This window comes from Watersipora subatra, chromosome 1 (assembly GCF_963576615.1).
Source record: "Watersipora subatra chromosome 1, tzWatSuba1.1, whole genome shotgun sequence".
Lineage (NCBI taxonomy): Eukaryota > Metazoa > Bryozoa > Gymnolaemata > Cheilostomatida > Watersiporidae > Watersipora > Watersipora subatra.
In genome coordinates, this window is record NC_088708.1 from 19,185,393 (window position 1) to 19,205,949 (window position 20,557).

General features: G+C 37.6%; 2 protein-coding genes across 2 annotated transcripts in view; both read right to left on the bottom strand.

Moving 5' to 3' along the window:
- Positions 1 to 2,160: 2,160 nt before the first annotated feature.
- LOC137408212 (tyrosine-protein phosphatase non-receptor type 13-like) lies at positions 2,161 to 16,543 on the bottom strand. Its single transcript, XM_068094662.1, has 15 exons — positions 16,390 to 16,543; positions 14,460 to 14,679; positions 13,715 to 13,961; positions 13,367 to 13,534; positions 13,049 to 13,209; positions 12,819 to 12,946; positions 12,325 to 12,582; positions 11,393 to 11,500; positions 10,134 to 10,423; positions 9,445 to 9,658; positions 8,609 to 8,861; positions 6,792 to 6,954; positions 6,113 to 6,304; positions 3,274 to 3,433; positions 2,161 to 3,090 (listed from the first exon to the last, which is right to left on the bottom strand). Exons 1-15 carry the CDS (start codon positions 16,487 to 16,489, stop codon positions 2,546 to 2,548), a joined length of 3,207 nt encoding a protein of 1,068 aa, XP_067950763.1. The 5' UTR covers positions 16,490 to 16,543; the 3' UTR covers positions 2,161 to 2,545.
- Positions 16,544 to 17,378: 835 nt separating this feature from the next.
- The window catches only part of LOC137408286 (tyrosine-protein phosphatase non-receptor type 13-like), a 33,071-nt gene continuing 29,892 nt past the window's right edge, over positions 17,379 to 20,557 (bottom strand). Inside the window, exon 36 of the mRNA XM_068094787.1 lies at positions 17,379 to 17,699. Coding sequence (XP_067950888.1) covers positions 17,379 to 17,699 — 321 coding nt within the window. The remainder of the gene's footprint in view (positions 17,700 to 20,557) is intronic.

Sequence of the window (20,557 nt, forward strand, 5' to 3'; positions counted from 1 at the left end):
AACCTTGCATCAAGGCTTTCTACTACCTTGTAATAAGAAATCATTAACTAAAAATTAATTTGAAATATGATGGCAGAAAAACTACTGATCATTCAATGACGTTTTTGGAATCTTCTAAAGAAGCTCTTATATTATATAAACAGTTTGATGTTGCAAAGAAAATACAAAAATTGTTCTCTCTATTGATGTAATGTTGAATATCCCGTCAGAACAAAGCCTCTCAAATAATTGAAGAATAGCTTATCACCAAAACTCAACAGACTGAGTAAGCATAATCCTTGTCTCAACATAGGGCAGACGGCCCTCTATCTCTCACATATTTATAATGCTTTCATTTCCCAAAGCAAGTTACTCTTGCAACAGAAAACTGCAAACATAGCACCTATTCAAAAGGCCTGTAATATGGATTGAACGGGCGACTCTCCCCCGTATATCTCTGATAAGCATGTCATGTACAATCATTGAACAGATATTCTCAGTCTCCTTCAGAAATTGGAGACTGATTACACAACAGGCAAAGTAGCTTCAGCAAGTAATCTGTGAAACCCTAATTAGTGGGCATTTTTCACGAGCTCATGACCCCTACAGAAAGCTGTTTCATTTTTATCAGGACGAACAGATTGCTTGAGAGACAAACTTTAGCCAATGACATCAAGTCACCTTAACATGTGAAGGATTTGTATTGCATATATGTTTGTATTACATATATCTTTTAATAGCTATGTGTGGCACCGACAAGGCTGTCATACAACTATAGACAAAATTATATGAAGCATCAACTCGACTTCCTAGTTCAAAAAGCTAGCAGAGCACGTGTTCTGACTGACTGTTACATGAACTAATTTGCCTGCACTAAGCTTGTTTTTTATTATACCCTGTTGAGCTCTACTGAGACTTGCTATTCACTTAATTGATCTGTGTGCCAAGCTTTGTATGTCTCTTCAAGTCAACATAAGGAGTTTATGTCCATTTGCCAGTTTGATTTATAAAATCGTAAGCACCATCCGTTTTAGTCACTTTTTTGTCATGAACGACAAATATTTTTTTACAATATTTATTCTTTCACATTTCATAGGCAATAAATACCAATGTTTGTTATCTAACCTTTTTTATCTTTTACACAACGAAGAAGGCTTTTTTTCATATTTTATACAACCAAAAACAGAATGACAATGCCTTGGACTGGTAGTTGTCATACTAGTGGTAGTATGTATAGAAGTCATTTATTTTTCATCAATGGACATCACAATTCAACCATCATAATAAATTTTAATGCCTACCCAGCTTACTACAGCTCTGCTTATAGCCTTTATAAATCATTTTCAATACTGAATATTTATTAATAAAGGCTAAATACAGTTAACTAAGAATTATGCTACAATCCTCACAGCTACAACTTCATCGAGTTTTAGTTCACCAACAGCTAAAATTCATTTAATCATGTGCTACAATTGCTGAAAACTAATAGTTAATCCTTAAGACAATTTTATCAAAGCTACCCAGTACTGGACACGAAAATTGCTAACAGAGACGATTTTAAGGGCAAGATTTCTTGAACTCAACTTTTTTACTTAGATGTCGAATTTTAGCACTCTTTTACGATATATGTATTCTAAATTGTTGAAGAAACTGCCTTAAGAATGTTGGAAGCTCTCACCAATAATGGCATCAGCAAACTTGTTATGGGTATGTATTCGATGAATTCATATTGGAACATCTATTGTACAAAACTACAAAGATCTATAAACACTAGTTATTCTCATAGACATTTCTTGGCTGGACTTATGAAGAAGAATTAGCTTCAAAGAAAGGATATAACAATCTGTTTGTAGGACAATCTGTTTGTAAGCTGCTCTAATGATTCTCTGTCTATACATTATCATACCAGCTGAGTTTTTGGATAGTTTGTATGGACAACCTTTCAGCCAGGTAGCCTCGTATCAGAAAACTGAGATGAGTATATATTATGCACACTTTATATTGGATACATTGATGATGCCACTTGCTGGAAAGAAGCCTGAAAAGGGTCATTCTACTCAGGTTAATGAGACAGATAGAACATAATAAAAAAGTTGTAAACCAAGTAAAACAAGTTGTAACTAATTCCAGAAATATTATTGCTCCACCAACATGTTATGAGTCAGAAGAGAGATGAAAGAATGGTGTGCAGATACTTCTATAACAACATTTATTGTATGAATAACACTCGTATACATCTTTTTGTAACAAAACACCAAAAATAAATAATAAATGCACGTTAAAAATCACAGGACGGGAGGAATTCTCGATAAAACATGAATCTACTTCAAAATGAAATAAAACATACTTGATTGCAAAAAATATTAAAAGACACTAGTAGATTTGTCTTGAAAATTGCTCCCTGAATATGGACAAATGTTTGAGTATAACCAAAACAGTGAAATAAATATTGGTCTTGAAGCAGTGTCTTTGTGGTATCTGATTGCACATTCTTACCTCAGCAATGCGAATGTTTAGAGTTGAACTTTAAGCTTGAGAATGATATGATTAAGATGGAGTGGACGGATCAGACAACAGGGCCATTGTGAGAATGTGACAGGGAAACCTTAGAAGTTATATTGCCAAGACTAGGCTGGTTAGCGGGCTCAGGAATTTGGCCTGATTCCATCGTGGTAACAGAGGGGGTTTGAGGTTCAGATGCTTTTTTCAGATGAAAATCATCATCTTTAGCTATTTCAGTTACGGATGCTTCTTTTGATGTCTCGGAGACTGCTGATGAGTTAACTTTTGTATCGGAGGCAGTAGCTGGTGTTCTCGTGTCAGAGGAATTAGCTGGTATACTTGTATCAGAAGCAGTCGCTGGTGTTCTTGTATTAGAGACAGTTGTTGGTATACCAGTATCAGAAGCACTAGCTGGTGTTTTTGTATTAGAGGCAGTTGCTGGTATACCTGTATCAGAAGAAGTAGCTGGTGTTCTTGTATTAGAAACCGTTGATGGTATACCTGTATCAGAAGCAGTAGCTGGTGTTCTTATATTAGAGGCAGTTGCTGGTATACCAGTATCAAAAGCACTAGCTGGTGTTCTTGTACTAGAGGCAGTTGCTGGTATACCTGTATCAGAAGAAGTAGCCGGTATCTGACAGCAGCACAACATTTGGGTCTCTAGCAATTGAAAGCAAACTCCATGGACCTATTAACTATACTATATACTATAACTATCAAGTATAGTTAATAGGTCTATGTCAAACTCCTACATTCAATATTTTTTTTCATTACCAATCAATGAAGACTTACTTTCCGCTATGGTTTCCTGCTGACCATCTCTGTTTACTGGTGCTGATGCGCTAAAATTGCTTGATGTTTTTTCAAGTAGTTGCAAGCCCTGAGCTGGGGATGACTTGCGAAGGGTCTCAAGAATCTGAAGAGTTGCTGTGTAACAGAAGAGGTACTGGTCCTGAAAAAGAAGATCAGTCATCTAAATGTATGAATTTTTTAAAATATGAAGTGAAATTTGAGGCAATATTTGGCTCTTAGTAATCTTCTAACATGCCATTTTCCAAGTTTTAAGGGCATCAGTCTTGTAAGCGAAAGTGAAGTTGGTGAAAATAGAAAATACTTTTGAACCTCCGCATAGCTGAGTCTATACGTCTCTCTCTCTCTTTGCGTCTCCATGGTAATGTAACCATAAAAAACTGTTTATTGATTATTGTTACCATATTGATTTTAATTTTTACACATAACTTAGTTTGTTCAATTTTGTGCAATACATTTGTTTTAATGCCGTTAAATTACCTGTTCAGCATTTGCCATTAAGTTTGTGAGCTGGGGAACGGATTAACTAAATACAGTCATACTTCGCGTTAAATTACCTGTTCAGCATTTGCCATTAAGTTTGTGGGCTGGGGAACGGATTAACTAAATACAGTCATACTTCGCATTAAATTACCTGTTCAGCATTTGCCATTAAGTTTGTGGACTGGGGAACGGATTAACTAAATACAGTCATACTTCGCGTTAAATTACCTGTTCAGCATTTGCCATTAAGTTTGTGGGCTGGGGAACGGATTAACTAAATACAGTCATACTTCGGCTCCCAAATGTTTCTGATCTTAATCAAATCAAACTTCAACCAGAAGATTCGATGCTCTTACATTTAAAACTTCGACCAACAGTTCAGCTTTTGACCAAAAGAAGCCGAGGCTAGCTTTTAATATCTTACTGTACTTAAAAAGTGCTACAGTTAGTAAAAGTAGAAGAAATTTTTCCGCTGTGCTTGTTTTATTTCACATGATCTTTGCTAGAAGAGGTGCTGATTCTTCGCTGTGTTTGTTTTATTTCACATAATCTTTGCTAGAAGAGGTGCTGTTTCTTCGCTGTGCTTGTTTTATTTCACATGATCTTTGCTAGAAGAGGTGCTGTTTCTTCGCTGTGTTTGTTTTATTTCACATGATCTTTGCTAGAAGAGGTGCTGATTCTTCGCTGTGTTTGTTTTATTTCACATAATCTTTGCTAGAAGAGGTGCTGATTCTTCGCTGTGCTTGTTTTATTTCACATGATCTTTGCTAGAAGAGGTGCTGATTCTTCGCTGTGTTTGTTTTATTTCACATAATCTTTGCTAGAAGAGGTGCTGTTTCTTCGCTGTGCTTGTTTTATTTCACATGATCTTTGCTAGAAGAGGTGCTGATTCTTCGCTGTGTTTGTTTTATTTCACATGATCTTTGCTAGAAGAGGTGCTGATTCTTCGCTGTGTTTGTTTTATTTCACATAATCTTTGCTAGAAGAGGTGCTGTTTCTTCGCTGTGCTTGTTTTATTTCACATGATCTTTGCTAGAAGAGGTGCTGTTTCTTCGCTGTGTTTGTTTTATTTCACATGATCTTTGCTAGAAGAGGTGCTGATTCTTCGCTGTGTTTGTTTTATTTCACATAATCTTTGCTAGAAGAGGTGCTGTTTCTTCGCTGTGCTTGTTTTATTTCACATGATCTTTGCTAGAAGAGGTGCTGATTCTTCGCTGTGCTTGTTTTATTTCACATGATCTTTGCTAGAAGAGGTGCTGATTCTTCGCTGTGCTTGTTTTATTTCACATGATCTTTGCTAGAAGAGGTGCTGATTCTTCGCTGTGTTTGTTTTATTTCACATAATCTTTGCTAGAAGAGGTGCTGTTTCTTCGCTGTGCTTGTTTTATTTCACATGATCTTTGCTAGAAGAGGTGCTGTTTCTTCGCTGTGCTTGTTTTATTTCACATGATCTTTGCTAGAAGAGGTGCTGTTTCTTCGCTGTGCTTGTTTTATTTCACATGATCTTTGCTAGAAGAGGTGCTGTTTCTTCGCTGTGCTTGTTTTATTTCACATGATCTTTGCTAGAAGAGGTGCTGATTCTTCGCTGTGCTTGTTTTATTTCACATGATCTTTGCTAGGTTACGCTACCACAAACTTTTATTATTTTCTTTAGATTACAACATCACTGTAGGCTAGCCTGAGCTACTTTAACATTTATGTTAAAATTGGTAAACGCATACAAGACGTTCTATTATTAGAATATAACACAGTCTATTTCTCCACTTTAATATTTATAGTATACAGTACACAAGACACTGAATTAACGAGACTGGAGTATGAGTTGCTACAGACACAGCAATAGTCCCCCTAGTCTTGTCTATTAATAAAATTTTACGAGACAATTACAGTATTTAACATATTATCCGCTCTCTTAGTACAAATGTATACAGTTTATGGCGTAAAATAGTAAAAAATGCTAAAAAGGTTTCTTTCTAGACTGGGAATGGCTTAAAATTATTTACACTAATTATAATTGGGGAGAATAGTTTCAGATTTTTTGAACAAATTGGTTTTTGAACAGACTTTTAAAATGAATTATGGTCAAAAATCAAGGTGCTGTACAGTATGTTTTCATATGGAATATTTGCTGTAAATTATGATGGTGTTGACAGACAAAGCAAATCTCGCGGCTGATTAACTTGACATGTAGGAATATGACTGTATTCCAATTACATGTATGTCCTGTAAGATCTATTAAAATAAATAAGCAGGGACCTTGATTGACCTCAAATTAACCAGATGAAAAAATAACCGCATTTCATAACAAAAAAAGTGACATACAGTGCCTGTGTCTTACCTTCGTCTGTATCATACCGGGTCTTTGTTTTCTCAAGTAAGTGACAATCTCATTGATATCAAATTTGAGGTCTCGCTCAATGGAGCCTATCACCATGTCAAGGGTGATGAGAGTGCCAGTGCGTCCTATGCCTGCACTGCAGTGAACCAGTATAGGACCAGTAGTGTGTAGCTTGTGCATGACCCTCATGAACTGAAATAAATAAAGACACTGTCACACACTCATCAGTCATATCATACGAAACACTATACATCACTGGGTAAACCACTGGAGTTGAGTTTATATGTTTTTAATCTCAGCCGTAGTAATAAGCATATTCAGTTACACATTGCTCGTATGAGTAAACCAAAAGAGCCTGTAACCAAAAGGGCCTGTAACCAAAAGAGCCTGTTGTCCCACAATGAACATTCCAACTACATGTACTTGAATTATCAAGTAGAAGAATTTAGGTGACGGAAGCTCTAGTTGTGTTTAGTAAATTGCAGCGGCCTATTTTGATGGAATGTCGATCTCAAAACAAACCAAATTTTGGCAGAAGAAAAATCTATAGTTATTCTACTTTAGACTAGCCTGTATGTAGATGCTTATAACAGGACTAAGTACACGTATCATACATATGGTTAATATTATATAAACAAAACTTATAATTTCTGACTAAAAGTAACAGAAAATGGCAGACCTGCAGTAGTGGTGTAGCCGAGTTTGGCATTCCATGGTCCGGCCATTTTGTGTAGTTCATGTGAATAACCTTCTTTGTCTCATTTGTTTCTACATCTCTCACTTCGAGGTGCCGCACATCAAAGTCATCAAGACTGAATAACTTAGTGAGGGTTACTTCGTAGCTAAAAATAGACAACAGATTGTACAACATACAAACGTTGCACTTTATACAGCACGCGAGCCTTAAATTTATAACCAGCTCTTGGATGCACTTAATTTCATAATTAATGCAGTTCTATACATTTAGATACTACTTTACCTCTGTTCGATATAAAAACAACAGTGCAACAAAATCCATGTTTTGACCAAGTTAAAACACCCGTATTCTGCATTGTGAGCAGGCAACTGCATAGCAAGCCTACAATCACAGCATTCATTAATTTGCTGAAGTACTTAATAGTTACCTACAATGAAATGTGAAACATTCAAAGATTATCTTAATCTCCCACCTGAGCTCTCAAGTATGTTTGTTTCAAACTTTTCAATTTGTATGTTCATGATATGTATATGTGTAGTATATGTACGAAGGTCAGTCAATAAATAGTGGAAATCTTGTCATAACTTTCATTCTATTTTACCTAATAATTTAATATGTTCTATGTGTTTATGAATGAAAGTTGCTATCACATACCAAAAAATTCAACATTTTTTACAACTTTTTCATATTATTTATATTCAAAATGGTCGCCAAGCTAACAACATGCTCACTCAGAGAGCAAAGAGCTGTTACAAGATTTTTGATAGCTGAACATGTAAAGCCAAGTGTTATACACAGTAGAATGAAAGAAACAGTGTGGAGAAACCAGCATGGCACAAACATATTGCTATAGGTAGGTTGATGAATTCAAGAATGGCCCAGAAGACATTACTGATGAGCCAAGAATTGATCGACCAGTGGATGTTTCAACTTCACACACAGTAGCAGAGGTGGAAAAGTTGGTAAAATTTGATAGAAGACTCACTATGGTACTGCTACTAGTACTAGGTACTGCTGCCCATACAGTGGCCAAAATTGAAGAACTGGGCTGAGGCGTGTTAGTTCACCCTCCTTATAGTCCAGCGATCTTCATCTTTTGGAACCGTTAAAAAAACACATCCGAGGCAAGCAGTTCACTACTGATGCAGGCGTCATTGAAGCAGTGCGTAAATGGTTTAGAAACCAGCCGCCAATATTTTTTTCTGTAGGAATTGAGAATCTTGCAGAAAGGTAGCACAAGTGCATTGAAAAAGGAGGCTGGAAAATGCTGGAAAAGGAAAAAAATGTAAAGCTCTACTATATTGTTATAAAATGTTATGACAAAATTCCCACTAGTTATTGTCTGACCCTCGTATGTGCAAACATATTTAAACGTATGTTTGTACATATGGTATGAATGAGAGTACATGTATATAAACACACCTGAATGTTTCTCTGTACATATAATAGATCTCTATACACTTTGAGGGTCACTCACGCCAAATTTTGAAAGAGTTTATCAAAGTATAGATATTTTTTTATCATCTAAGATTTGGTTTGTTGCTTTAGGTGACCTGGCTGCCAGGATGTTTCAAGATTAAAATCGGCTAAACTTGATCACGATTAACACACTAAAAAAAGTGGGTCCAGACTTCTTCAAAAACGATGTCAGTTAAGATAACCATGTCTACGCACATATCTGCTGACATTCAGTGCTAATCAGGTGTCATATACATATATATATATATATACTTTGTATGAACCACGGTGTAACCAGTGATAGTCTGATGTAGATAACAGCTTGTACTCACCAGTCATACATATTCATAGGAGTGTAAAGTGAGTCCGGCCAGTATCTATGACATTTGACCTTTCCACCTTCAACATCCTGTGTCACCATGGCTATAACGCTGATGTCTTGCTCCAGAACCATTTCCCAAAAATCATCCGCCGTATGAGGCATAGGACCCTGAGAAGCTATGTAGTGGTAGAGATCCGAACCAAAAGTTCTCTGCACATGACTCGCGTTGATGTAGTCATCTTCATTGTTGAGTTTGACTCGAGTAAGATCATCTGCATAAGACAAGTGATCATCGAGTGTTCACGTCTATAGTGGATAAGTTGTCAAGGTTTAGGAAGATTAAAATTAAAGGTTAAATTGACAATTCATTTTGGGACCTGCTCTGCATGTTAAAACCATTGTATGTTGGATCAAATATTCTCATAAGAATGCATCGTAAGGCGTTTAAATTGTTCCGCAGCTTTAAGACCTATCCCAGTTCTTTCATATGTACTGGAGATGATTAAAAATAGCAACTGCCTTATAGAGAGATGTAAAGACATATATAGAAACTAAGGAAATAAGAGACACCAAAAAAAGTGAACGAACCAGCTAAAGACTCAACTGAAATTGAAACTCATGTAGATGTGTTTTTATTATTTTGACATGATAAAAACTTTTAAAGTTTCTCATTTTAATTTTCATGTTCAACCTATTTACTTTATTTGGAAATCATGATGCTAAGCAAACTTTGAAAGCCTGATGTTGAAAATTACTCCAAGTGCACGCAGCAAATATGTATTTGCTCAAATGCTATGCCACTCCTGCCCAAATTTCAATGTTGAGGCAATCGTAAGCAGTTTCGATGATACTCACAGGGTAGAACATTTCTAAATCTATTTTTTGATTTGTTATCCTTGAGCTTTCCAGTCTCGCAATAATCCGTTGGTTTGATTGATTTGAGCTCCTTGAACTCCTCAGACGTGTCATCACTCGCTATCTTAGTTAACAGATCTGCTATGACACCCTCGAGGTAGTTATTTGTGTAGAGCCCGTGTAACGGGGTGTTTATCAGCTCCAGTCCCTCGACCTGCAGCAGAGACATGACTCTATGACATCAAAGCAGAGACCTAGCTCTATGATATCAACGCAGAGACATAACACTATGATAAAAAATAAGAGACATAACTCTATGATACTAATGTAGAGACGTAACTCTATGATATCAAAGGAAAGACATAGCTCTATGATACCAAAGTGGAGACATAACTCTATGATACTAATGTAGAGACGTAACGTTATGATATCAAAGGAAAGACATAGCTCTATGATACCAAAGTGGAGACATAACTCTATGATGCCAAAGCAAAGACAACTCTATGATATCAAAGCAGAGAGTTGTTTAGTTATCAGTCAAGTACATGTATTGCGTTTTATCAAAAGTTGTTTAAGACACCTTTTTAAACTTGACCCAATTTGGAATTATGACAAGAGATTGCCCAGTTCATATTTCACAAGTAATGGAGTATACTGGGTAGAGGCAAGGATAAGTATGGTAAACCTACCCATTCCATAGAGATTTCTATAGCGAAAGGTCCTTCAAGTGTCTCCTCCTCTACTTTCTCGCTGTCACTTTGAATATCTACCGACTCCGAGCTAGCTGGATCTATCAAAAGCTTCTTGTACACAGCCATGGGTTGCAAATCTTTACTTGGAGATCGTTGCGGCACCCAGGACTGGGAGCGAACTCCAGCCGCATTGGAAAGCCTATTGCTTTTGTCATTGTAAAGGTGGGCTGGCAATGTTAACCGCCTTAATCGTTTTTCAATAGCCTCCGTTTGCTCCGCCAAGGAGCCTAAAGAAACAAGATACAAACTGCAAATTTTGATAAACGAACATGTTCACACTACAGCTATTAGTCATGATTGTGTGATTATCCTAGCTCTAGTCATATGGTTGGGTGATCATCCCTAGCTCTAGTCATATGATTGGGTGATCATCCCTAACTCTAGTCATATGATTGGGTGATCAACCATAGCTCTAAACATACAATCGGATGATCATCCATAACAGTTACTGTAGTCATACGATTGGGTGATCATCCATAGCTCCAGTCATATGATTGGGTGATCATCCATAGCCCTAGTCATGTGATTGGGTAATTATCCATTGCTCCAGTCGTATAATTGGGTGATCATCCATAGCTCAAGTCATGTGATTGAGTAATTATCAACAGCTCTAGTCATATAATTGGGCACTTATTCACATTAGTTTCTGTGAATGTTTACATATGTACATGCCAATGGCTTGTTAACAAAAGTCATGAAATTACAGCAATTCATATGAATTATGTCTATTTTCACAGTTGCATACACAATAAGTTCCCAGAAGAGAATGTAAAGGCTTTTGACAAGTACATTTTAGGTGCATTCACTAATAGATCCTCCGTTACGCAAATCAAATAAGTGATGGTAAAATTATTTCCTTTTTGCTCAAAAATAGAAAATTGGTGCACATAGACTACTAGATGATAAAAGTGAAGTACCTATAATAGCAAACATTGTAAAACTGGAATGATGACAAAAGCAATAAGAAAACTATAAGCATGCAGTAGTGGATAAGCTATAACAGCTGCTATGTGCGGCTAGTTCAGGACTCAAGATCACCATTGAATGGGTAGGAAAGAATGAAACTACATGTAAACTGAAGGTCACCGTTGAATGGGTAGGAAATAATAAACATAGATGTAAACTTAAGATCACCGTTGAATGGGTAGGACAGAATTAACATATACGTAAACTCACTTTATGAACGGAGGACCTACCTGGTATAGCACCGCCATCGTAATTTAATGCCTTTTCTTCCGGTGGTTGATCAACGTATGTGCTTTCTTCGACATCTGTATTGTCAGTACGATCATCTGGAGCAAACCCTGCCCATGCACGGAATTGTTTTATAGCTGAACAGAGTGCTGAGCAAAACAAATAATACAACTAAACTACAAGCTTTTATGTAAGTCTTGGTTCATTATAGTTAATAAAGAAATGCAATAAAACAAGATAGAAACAGTAAAAACAGATAAAGGCAGTATTGAACACACCCGATGGACTTACCTAAGCAACTATTTGAAACTACATGTAAATGTACTTCGAAGCATACCTACTAACTGCATAGATTAGACTTCATTGTAAAGGTAAATACTAAGAGGATTCTGCCCCACAAATCGAGGCAGCAATTGTGTATTTTTAATGGCCAGGTAAAAAACTAATCTAAATTTTTTAAAATTTTGGCCAAAATTTAAGTTTAATTGAAGTGTTACAAATCAAGCAAACTGTGTTGCATTTTTTAAGATCATGTAATGTGCTGACAGAGAATTATAGATCTATGCGAATACCTACCACACCCCATCTAGAGGTATAAAGGTGAAGGCCACAAGAGCCTAAATTCCATTGCTCAGGTCAGCATATTTATGATAATAGATCAAACTATTGACCAAAGTATAAGTGGGCAAAGCATGACTGAACTGATGACATCACTGGTTTGCGTTACCATAAGAAATGAGTGAACAAGACGTGAAGACAAGACGAGGGCGATTAGTAAAGCCAAAACTGGAACGACTAGGCCTGTTGAGCTGAGTGTAAAAAATGATGCTTGCTGTAGTGGATGAGACAGATTTCTATGCGATGTCAACCACAAACTCAGCTCAAGTTTATTAGAAAACAGTACAAGCCCTCTTTCTAAACAGTGCAAACTCACTGGTAGAGTGCATGTTTTCATCACTCATCACATGATCTGTATCGGACTCGGAACTGTGTTTGACATTGGAAAGGGGAGACCTCATGTCGCGCCGTGTAAGACGGATGCTCGCCTCTAAGTATTGCGACTCATCTGGTAAGTCAAAATCAAAGCTGCTTTCGTCCGTTAGAGAATCGCTGGAGGGTTGACTCAATGGTGTGCCTGATCTGTTTATCTCATCACCGAGGTGCTGAATGGCAGCAGATAGATCGTCACCGCCTGCAAAAACATGCCGTTCATGTGATACACACCATAACATGGAGACCAAAAAATTAATGCCATTCATACAATACATAGGAGTGATAATAGGAGTAATAATAGCAATCATACGTCATGAAGGCAACGCCAGACAAAAAAAGTTAGTTTGTCAGAAACAAGATGGATGACGATGAGGAAAGGCCACGATGAGATGCAAAATAGCATACAAAGATAAGCTAAGGCTAATCACTACATACCGTCGTACTCGGAGTCTTCATCTGTTGTTGTGACTGACGGACCAAAGATTCGCCGTGGCGCAGTTCTGCCTACTAACTTCATCTCATAGGGGCCGTCACTAAGCGCCCCCAACTGGTCGTCACTATGCCTACAGAGATATAAAGTTGTAAATGCTCAAATACAGCTGATGCTTATTATGCTGGTGGTTGCATTAACGGTTTTAATTGCTAGAAGGACTTGGTGAACTCACAGAAGTCCTTCCTCTTGCGTGAGTGCTAAGTCCTCAGAGTAGCTGTCAGTCTTGTCCGCCGCTAGGATGAGATTGACCTCTCTGTGACATTGCTTGAGAAGACCAGCGCATAGGGCCTGAATTTCAGCCTCTGTATCCGCTGCAACCTCCTCTCCATTTATCTAAGAAAAAGAGGACACATGAAGTAAGCAATGCGCCTCCATCAGCAGCCAGCGTCTGCGACTGAGTATTAATTACACTAACTAAAAATATCTCTCACTGACAGAGATGCTGTAAAAGTGCAGATATTTAGAAATTGATTGATGCAATGACACCTACCTGTAGAATCCTGTCACCCACACTGATTCTGCCATCTGCATGAGCAATTCCTCCCCTAGACACAGATTTGACACACGCATACACATTGCCTCCCGCTTGTATTCCGAGCACACTAAAACCAAGGCTAGCTTTCTCATTTGGTTTGTTAAGGGTCACAGCGTAGACTTCCTAAAAGAGATATTCATTGGTTTAACTAACAGCATTGTGAGAGCAATGTCTAATGGCACACACTTACAAAGATGTTACATAATGGATTACACAAACGAGGTAGTGCTGCCTGTTGCTTGTTGCACAAAAATTGTAGAACAGTTTACTTTAACAAATAATTGCAGGCAGCTAAAGACACACCTCAGTTGGAGGAAGCTTGAGGCTGGTGTTTCTGCTGAGCACAGGGGTAGACAGGAAACTCTGGTTGGAGTGAGTTGAATCGTGTCGTGAAAGATGAGTGGAAGTATTGCGAGACAGTCCTCCAATAGGAGAGCTAGAGGCCGCATCCGTAACTGTCCTTTGTGAGTCACCTCTTGTCAAGTCGATTGGAATACCACTTGAGTCCTCTTCATCTGACATCACCACACTGTCTCCCCAAGAGGAAAGACTAGCAAAAAATTGCATGTGATGAAAAGATACCTTGATCCATAACCTATTGCTGAATGTGAGGAAACACCAGGATTCATAACCTATTCCTGAATGTGTGGGAATACCAGGATTCATAACCTATTCCTGAATGTGAGGGAATACCAGGATTTATAACCTATTCCTGAATGTGAGGGAATGCCAGGATTTATAACCTATTCCTGAATGTGAGGAAACACCAGGATTCATAACCTATTCCTGAATGTGAGAAAACACCAGGATTCATAACCTATTCCTGAATGTGTGGGAATACCAGGATTCATAACCTGTTCCTGAAATTTGGGATGTTATATGTTAAAAATTATTTTGTGTAGCAGCAAGTAGTCTTGAAACTTTATATTCTTTTGTCAAAACATGTGTATGGAGAGGCGATTGTAAGTCAAGGTTAAACTGTAACACTGTGAAGAGAGAGAGCAGTAACAAGTTTCATAACACAACTACAATAAGATGGGTGTGCTACCTTTCCTTGAGCGAGGTGTTAGACTGAGGTCTATCATGAGGAGACTGAGCTTCAGGCAAGTCTTGAACAGCATCCCCTCCCTCCTCTTCACCACTAGAGCTTTCTTGAGATGGAGTATTTATTCTTGACTCTGGCAAGTGGTCACTCTCTATAGTTCTCTCGAGTGTCGAGTTGAGGTCACTCTGACTAGGAGTGTTTATGTGAGAATCAGGAATTACACCTGGAAGAACATTAAATCAACGGTATATATAGTAGCTTAACCGTATAGTATTGCAGATACGTGCATGTCATGGCACAATAGCTACACAGTATGTCTGTATTGGATAATTTTCAACATATGGCTATGTCAAACCAAGGCTGGTCCAACATAAGGTTACTAGGATATAGGAACTATTCATGACCACATGGAGCTGCTAATTACTAACTACATGTAATCCTTGAAGTTCAAAAGGTTTACAAATAAAGTTGAAACATAACATTCTTTAAATGTATTTGATTAAACACTCAATGAAAATCAGGAATATAATATGAAGTTTCTACTGGATATTAAATATATCAATTGAGATGCTACCTTGTCATATACCAAGTGATACTATGGTGGTGTCCTGCAGGAGTTGTACCATCTTAACGCTGTAAGTTGTAATAAAATTACCTACAGTGTAAATTGCTGTTTTAGTTCAGCAACACAAAAGTATGCAATAATTTATGCCACACAACCAGCTTCAACTCAACTTGAAATATTAAAAAAATTTGATTTGTTGTTTTCATCAGTTTTTTACCCTTGTTATGTTCTTGAGTTCGCTAGTAAGAATGAAATTTGAAAAATATGCTTGTTGATTGGCTTGTGATGTGCTTGTTCATTCTAAATGCTGGTATCTTGTGATGAAATATTAATCGATTGAGTTTACTGACTCTTAATGACAAGGAAATGATAGCAATAGCATAAAAAGGTGCAAAAACAATGTACTAGCTAAGAACACAATTTACTACTGAAAAGAATACAATGTAATAACTATATTGCAATGTAAGTGTACAATACGACAGTCACGCAGTAGTTTGTTAGCATAACATGGCTGGCACATAGTAGTGCAGGTATGCAGTATTGCAGCTATACAGTAGTGCAGGTAGACAGTAGTGTAGGTATACAGTACTGCAGGTAGATAGTAGAGCAGGTAGACAATAGTGCAGGTAGACAATAGTGCTGGTATGGAGCAGGTAGGTAAACAGTAGTGCAGGTAGACAGCAGTGTAAGTAAACAGTATTGCATGTATAAAGCAGTGCAGGTATACCGCAGTGTAGGTATACAATAGTGTAGGTATACCGCAGTGTAGATATACATCAGTGCAGGTATACAGTAGTGCAGGTATACAGTAACATAGGTACACCACAGTGTAGATATACATTAGTGCAGGTATACTGCAGTGTAGGTATACATCAGTGCAGGTATACATCAATGAAGGTATACAGTAGCGTAGGTAAACAGTAGGGCAGGTAGAAAGTAGTGTAGGTAGACAGTAGCATAGGTATACAGTACTGCAGGTAGATAGTAGAGCAGGTAGACAATAGTGCAGGTATACAGTAGCGAAGGTAGATAGTAGTGCAAATATACAGTAGCGTAGGTATACAGTTGTGCAGATATACAGTAGCGTAGGTAGACAGTAGCGTAGGTAGTCAGTAGTGCAGATATACAGTAGCGTAGGTAAACAGTAGCACAGGTATACAGTAGTGCAGGTATACAGTAACGTAGGTACATCACAGTGTAGATATACATTAGTGCAGGTATACATCAATGAAGGTATACATCAATGAAGGTAAACAGTAGGGCAGGTAGAAAGTAGTGCAGATATACAATAGTGCAGGTAGAAAGTAGTGCAGGTATACAGTAGCGTAGGTAAACAGATGTGGAGTTGAGATGAAGTATAAAGTTGACCTTGCACCAGCTCTGCCTCACTCTCTGTGTCTGATGACCAGGTGTCTTCAATATCATCTGGCACATCCCCTTCCACAGATGAGAAGTCTTCCTCAGACATGTCACTACCGTGTGTATCTTTCTCAGTAGCAGCTGGTAAATGTGGAGCATCTACGATAATTGTTTCTGATGAAGGCTTAGCCACATCTGTACCCTCAGTTGGGGGAGAATTGGCAATATCTGTACTATCTTTCGCACTAAAGCTAGGAACATCTGATGTTCCACCTATTGCTGAATGAGCAACTGTTGTCATCTCTGTTGCACTCTCTGCCATTGGTGGAGTTGATGAAATATTTGTTTCCTTTGACATGGCAGCCAACTCAGCAGAACTTCCCGATTTCTGAATATCTGGTGAATCATGACCGGTTGCTGCCATCACATATTCTGTCAGCGCCGGAGACTTTACTATCTGCAATGGTTCCTGTAAAAATATGAGGGAGTTGATCACCTGCTTCTCACGACACCTAGTACACGATTTTCCTTTAAATGGCAGTGGTTTTTCATCCATGTGAGCCACACTCTGCACACTGCCTGCTAGCCCTGACTGCCCTGATTAGCCAAGCTATTGTGCACATGGAGCCTTCATCAATGATTTTTATGGTGCATTTTTCGCAATCGTCGTACTTGATAAAAAATAAAAATAAAATTCAAATTCAATTCAATATATGAACATAAAATAGTGAAAAAAAATTTGTAAAACTATAATTTGGTGAATAACGTAAAATAACAGCTTGATGTCCCCGAGTAACAAGCATACTGGTATTTTCGAAATATTAAATCTTATCAGAAAGAATCTGAGCATCAATAATAATCTAGAATGTTCTCTGAACTCCTCATAATGATGAGTCTAAACAGTTATAGTGGTCAGAATTGCCTAAATAGTTGTAGCCTGTGATCCATCAACTTTATAATACCTCTTCTTGTAAAATACCCTAGTTTCTGTAAAGCTACTATAAAGCATATTCGAGCATATCTTGCTGACATACCATTAGCTCTGGCAGGCTAGTCTCTGGTTGTGATGAAGAGCTGACTTCATTTACAGATGGAAGGTGGGGAGGACTTGGAGACGTCTCCGCACCTTGTGAGCCGAGAGCCAACGCGTGGGCTGCTGCAGCCACATTCTTTAGTAAATTGTTTGTCCTGGGAGGCTTAGCGGGCGCATCAGATGAGTCTACTGGGCGTAAGACGGTTATGCGTACAGTTGTAGGCTGGTTCTTTATCAAAGCGACTGCCGCAGGGTTGCTTAGCTTGCTGATGTTCAACCCATTTACCTGCGTGTGAAAGAGAAGCGCATAAAACCTCACACGCAATCAAGCCATTATAATCTATATAGGATTTACACACGCTGTTCTCTGAACAACAGTGAAGCGATCAAAAATCAGGCCTTAATATGACCTAGCATTGTATTAATACTCTGTTTAGGAGAGTAATTGTATAACATACATCATAGTCCAGGCTAGTGATACACCAACTTTCTGCACAGTTTGTAATCATATTGTTCATGACCGATCAGGCCAGTAATTAGTATCAAATGAGATTTCTCTTTTTTAAATATTTTAATGCGTGACTGTCAATAAAAGCATGGAAAGTGTAATTTATACAAATGAAACTAGCGAAATCAAATTTAGTTGAATCTACAAAAGACTCTAATCAGACAACTCCATCCACTGTGTTTCAAGTGTGTCAATCTGCAAGCTTCATGTATTTAGCAACACTACCTGAATGTCTGGCATTGCCTGGGTAATAAAAAAGTCTTTGCACAGAAAATTTATTTTTATTTCATATATACAACATTCACCTAATCATACTTTTAAACTTCATATCACGAGACAAGTGTTTTTTGTGCAGTTCAAATGAATTAAGAGAAAAAATAAAACAACTATAAAGGTTTTCAAACTTTTTCAAACAACTGTAACTTTTTAATTTCACATCGGGAGAAAAGTGTTTTGTTGAAAGAGAAAAAATAAAACTGTAAAGGTGTTAAAATATAAATGTGAAATAATTAGCAAGTAATGGCTAAATAAAGTCTGTTTTGCTACGATTACAATGAACAATTATTTGAAATACAATTACGGTATATGATCTTGATTCGTTTTAGTTTTGGCATCATAGGAATAAGAAAACAAATTTGCCCTAGTATGGCGAGGATGAAAAAGCATGGCGCTTCGTGGGTTAAAGTGAAAAAGATCTTGGGGCGTCATAACCTGTGGGCGTACTATATTATTTAATACGTAATTTAGCGTGTGCAATTGGGAAAAAGGTTAAAATCATATGATAAGAGCCATTGGAATGGTAAGAACAGCGTAGCCTTGTGATTAGATGCGCGTGTTCACAATCTTGTGGTTACAATCTTTGGGAGTTCAAATTCAGCACGAAACGGAGCTTTCATTTCTAGATTCTAATAGCTGTAGCTGGACAGACAGAGATTGACAGAGATTGACAGATGACGACACACTTCAAGATTTATATAAATTTCCAATCATAGCAAATTTTCAAAGTTGCTAATAATTTTCAAATTTTCAAAGCAAGTCTCCCTTGCTTTATTAATAAATGTTGAAAACTCTTATTATTTAGATTAGTGTTGTGCAGCAGGCGGTTCGAGGGCTGCATAAAAGATGGCCGAAGGGCTGCATGTGGCCATCTTTCATTTAGGTTGTAGGTAGAAGGGAAAGTCTCCAACAAAACTCATATGTGACGGTAAGTTCTGGTTTATATCAGGGTTAGGCATGGCTGCTGCATGTAAGAAATTTGATCGGGAAGGACGAATTTTTAACAATGAATAGAAATGTAAATATTTTGTACAGCAACATTAAAAACAAATATATCTGTTAAAAATATATATCATCACAATATCTGTTGTCAAAGAGTATAACGTATGCCGCCATTACACCAATCATCATGCTTGTTATGATCAGTACCAAGAGTGAGAAAGAAAAGAGAACTAGGATTTAATGTCTCAAAAGCTGGTGGGCCAGCAACCACACCACCTGCTACAATGTGTTGAGCAAGAAAGCTACCAAATGTAGTCTTGGTATATCGCAAAAATTGGAGAGCGACAGTTACCATTTCAGCATGGCGAATTCGTAAAGAAACGAATGTGTATTAATCATACCGTATATACATGTATTTTTATGCCTAATAAAATGAATATTTGTTGTCATTTACAATGTGACAAAAGTATTTGTTATTACTGCTATTTGGGTAGTAGAAAGAACATACAGTAGAGTAGGCCAAGGCTACAAATATACATAATTTCAGTTAACCGTGTCTGGAATTATTGTAACTTTCCAAACTATGCGACAGACTTGAAGCTTTCTCTTTTAGGTTCTCACTGCGTTTGTGGAAGAATTTTTGTCCAGAAAGAAAAGCAGCTCTTGAAAGTAAATCTCTCTCAATATATATAGTGGCTAGAATGATTGAGTCATCAGGTGATGACATTCAACATACAGCTTAAACTAGCAGCTTCAGGGAAAACAGCAGCACATTTCTTCACGCTGGCAGCATGTCACCACATTCACAAGTAAACTTCTGCTGTGGAGGAGACAACTCGAAAATGGAATCGGTTCACACTTCAAAAGCCTTCAAGAGCAAATGCAAAATGCAAACAATCTTGTTGATCTTGTTCCGTATGTTCAGATAGTCACAGGTCTTCATGATTGGTTTATTAGGAGTTCGGCAATTCAAGGGACTCAATACAAACTCTTCTCTGATCCCTACAGTGTTGACCCAGAACATGCACCAGTTGATATACAGCTTGACTTTGTAGAACTCCCATGTGATGACCACCTCAAGCAACACTGTGAATGTCACATACTTATCGAGTTTTATCATGATTTCTTGCCTCAGGCCACATATCCCAGTATATATAAACATGCCTTGAGAATGGTGAGTATATTTTGTTCAACATATCTCTGTGAAGAGTTTTTCAGTAAAATGAAACACAAAAAACAAGTATCCCACTTGCCTTATAGATAAGCACCTGATGCAACAACTCAGAGTTGCATCATCGACAACAAAACCTGACATTGCGAGAGTTTTTCTTTTGCTGCTTTCGAGCAAAAGCTGTACCAAGTTTCTCACTGAAATTTGCAAATAGCCTTGTATACATATTCCTAGTGCAGGAACATGA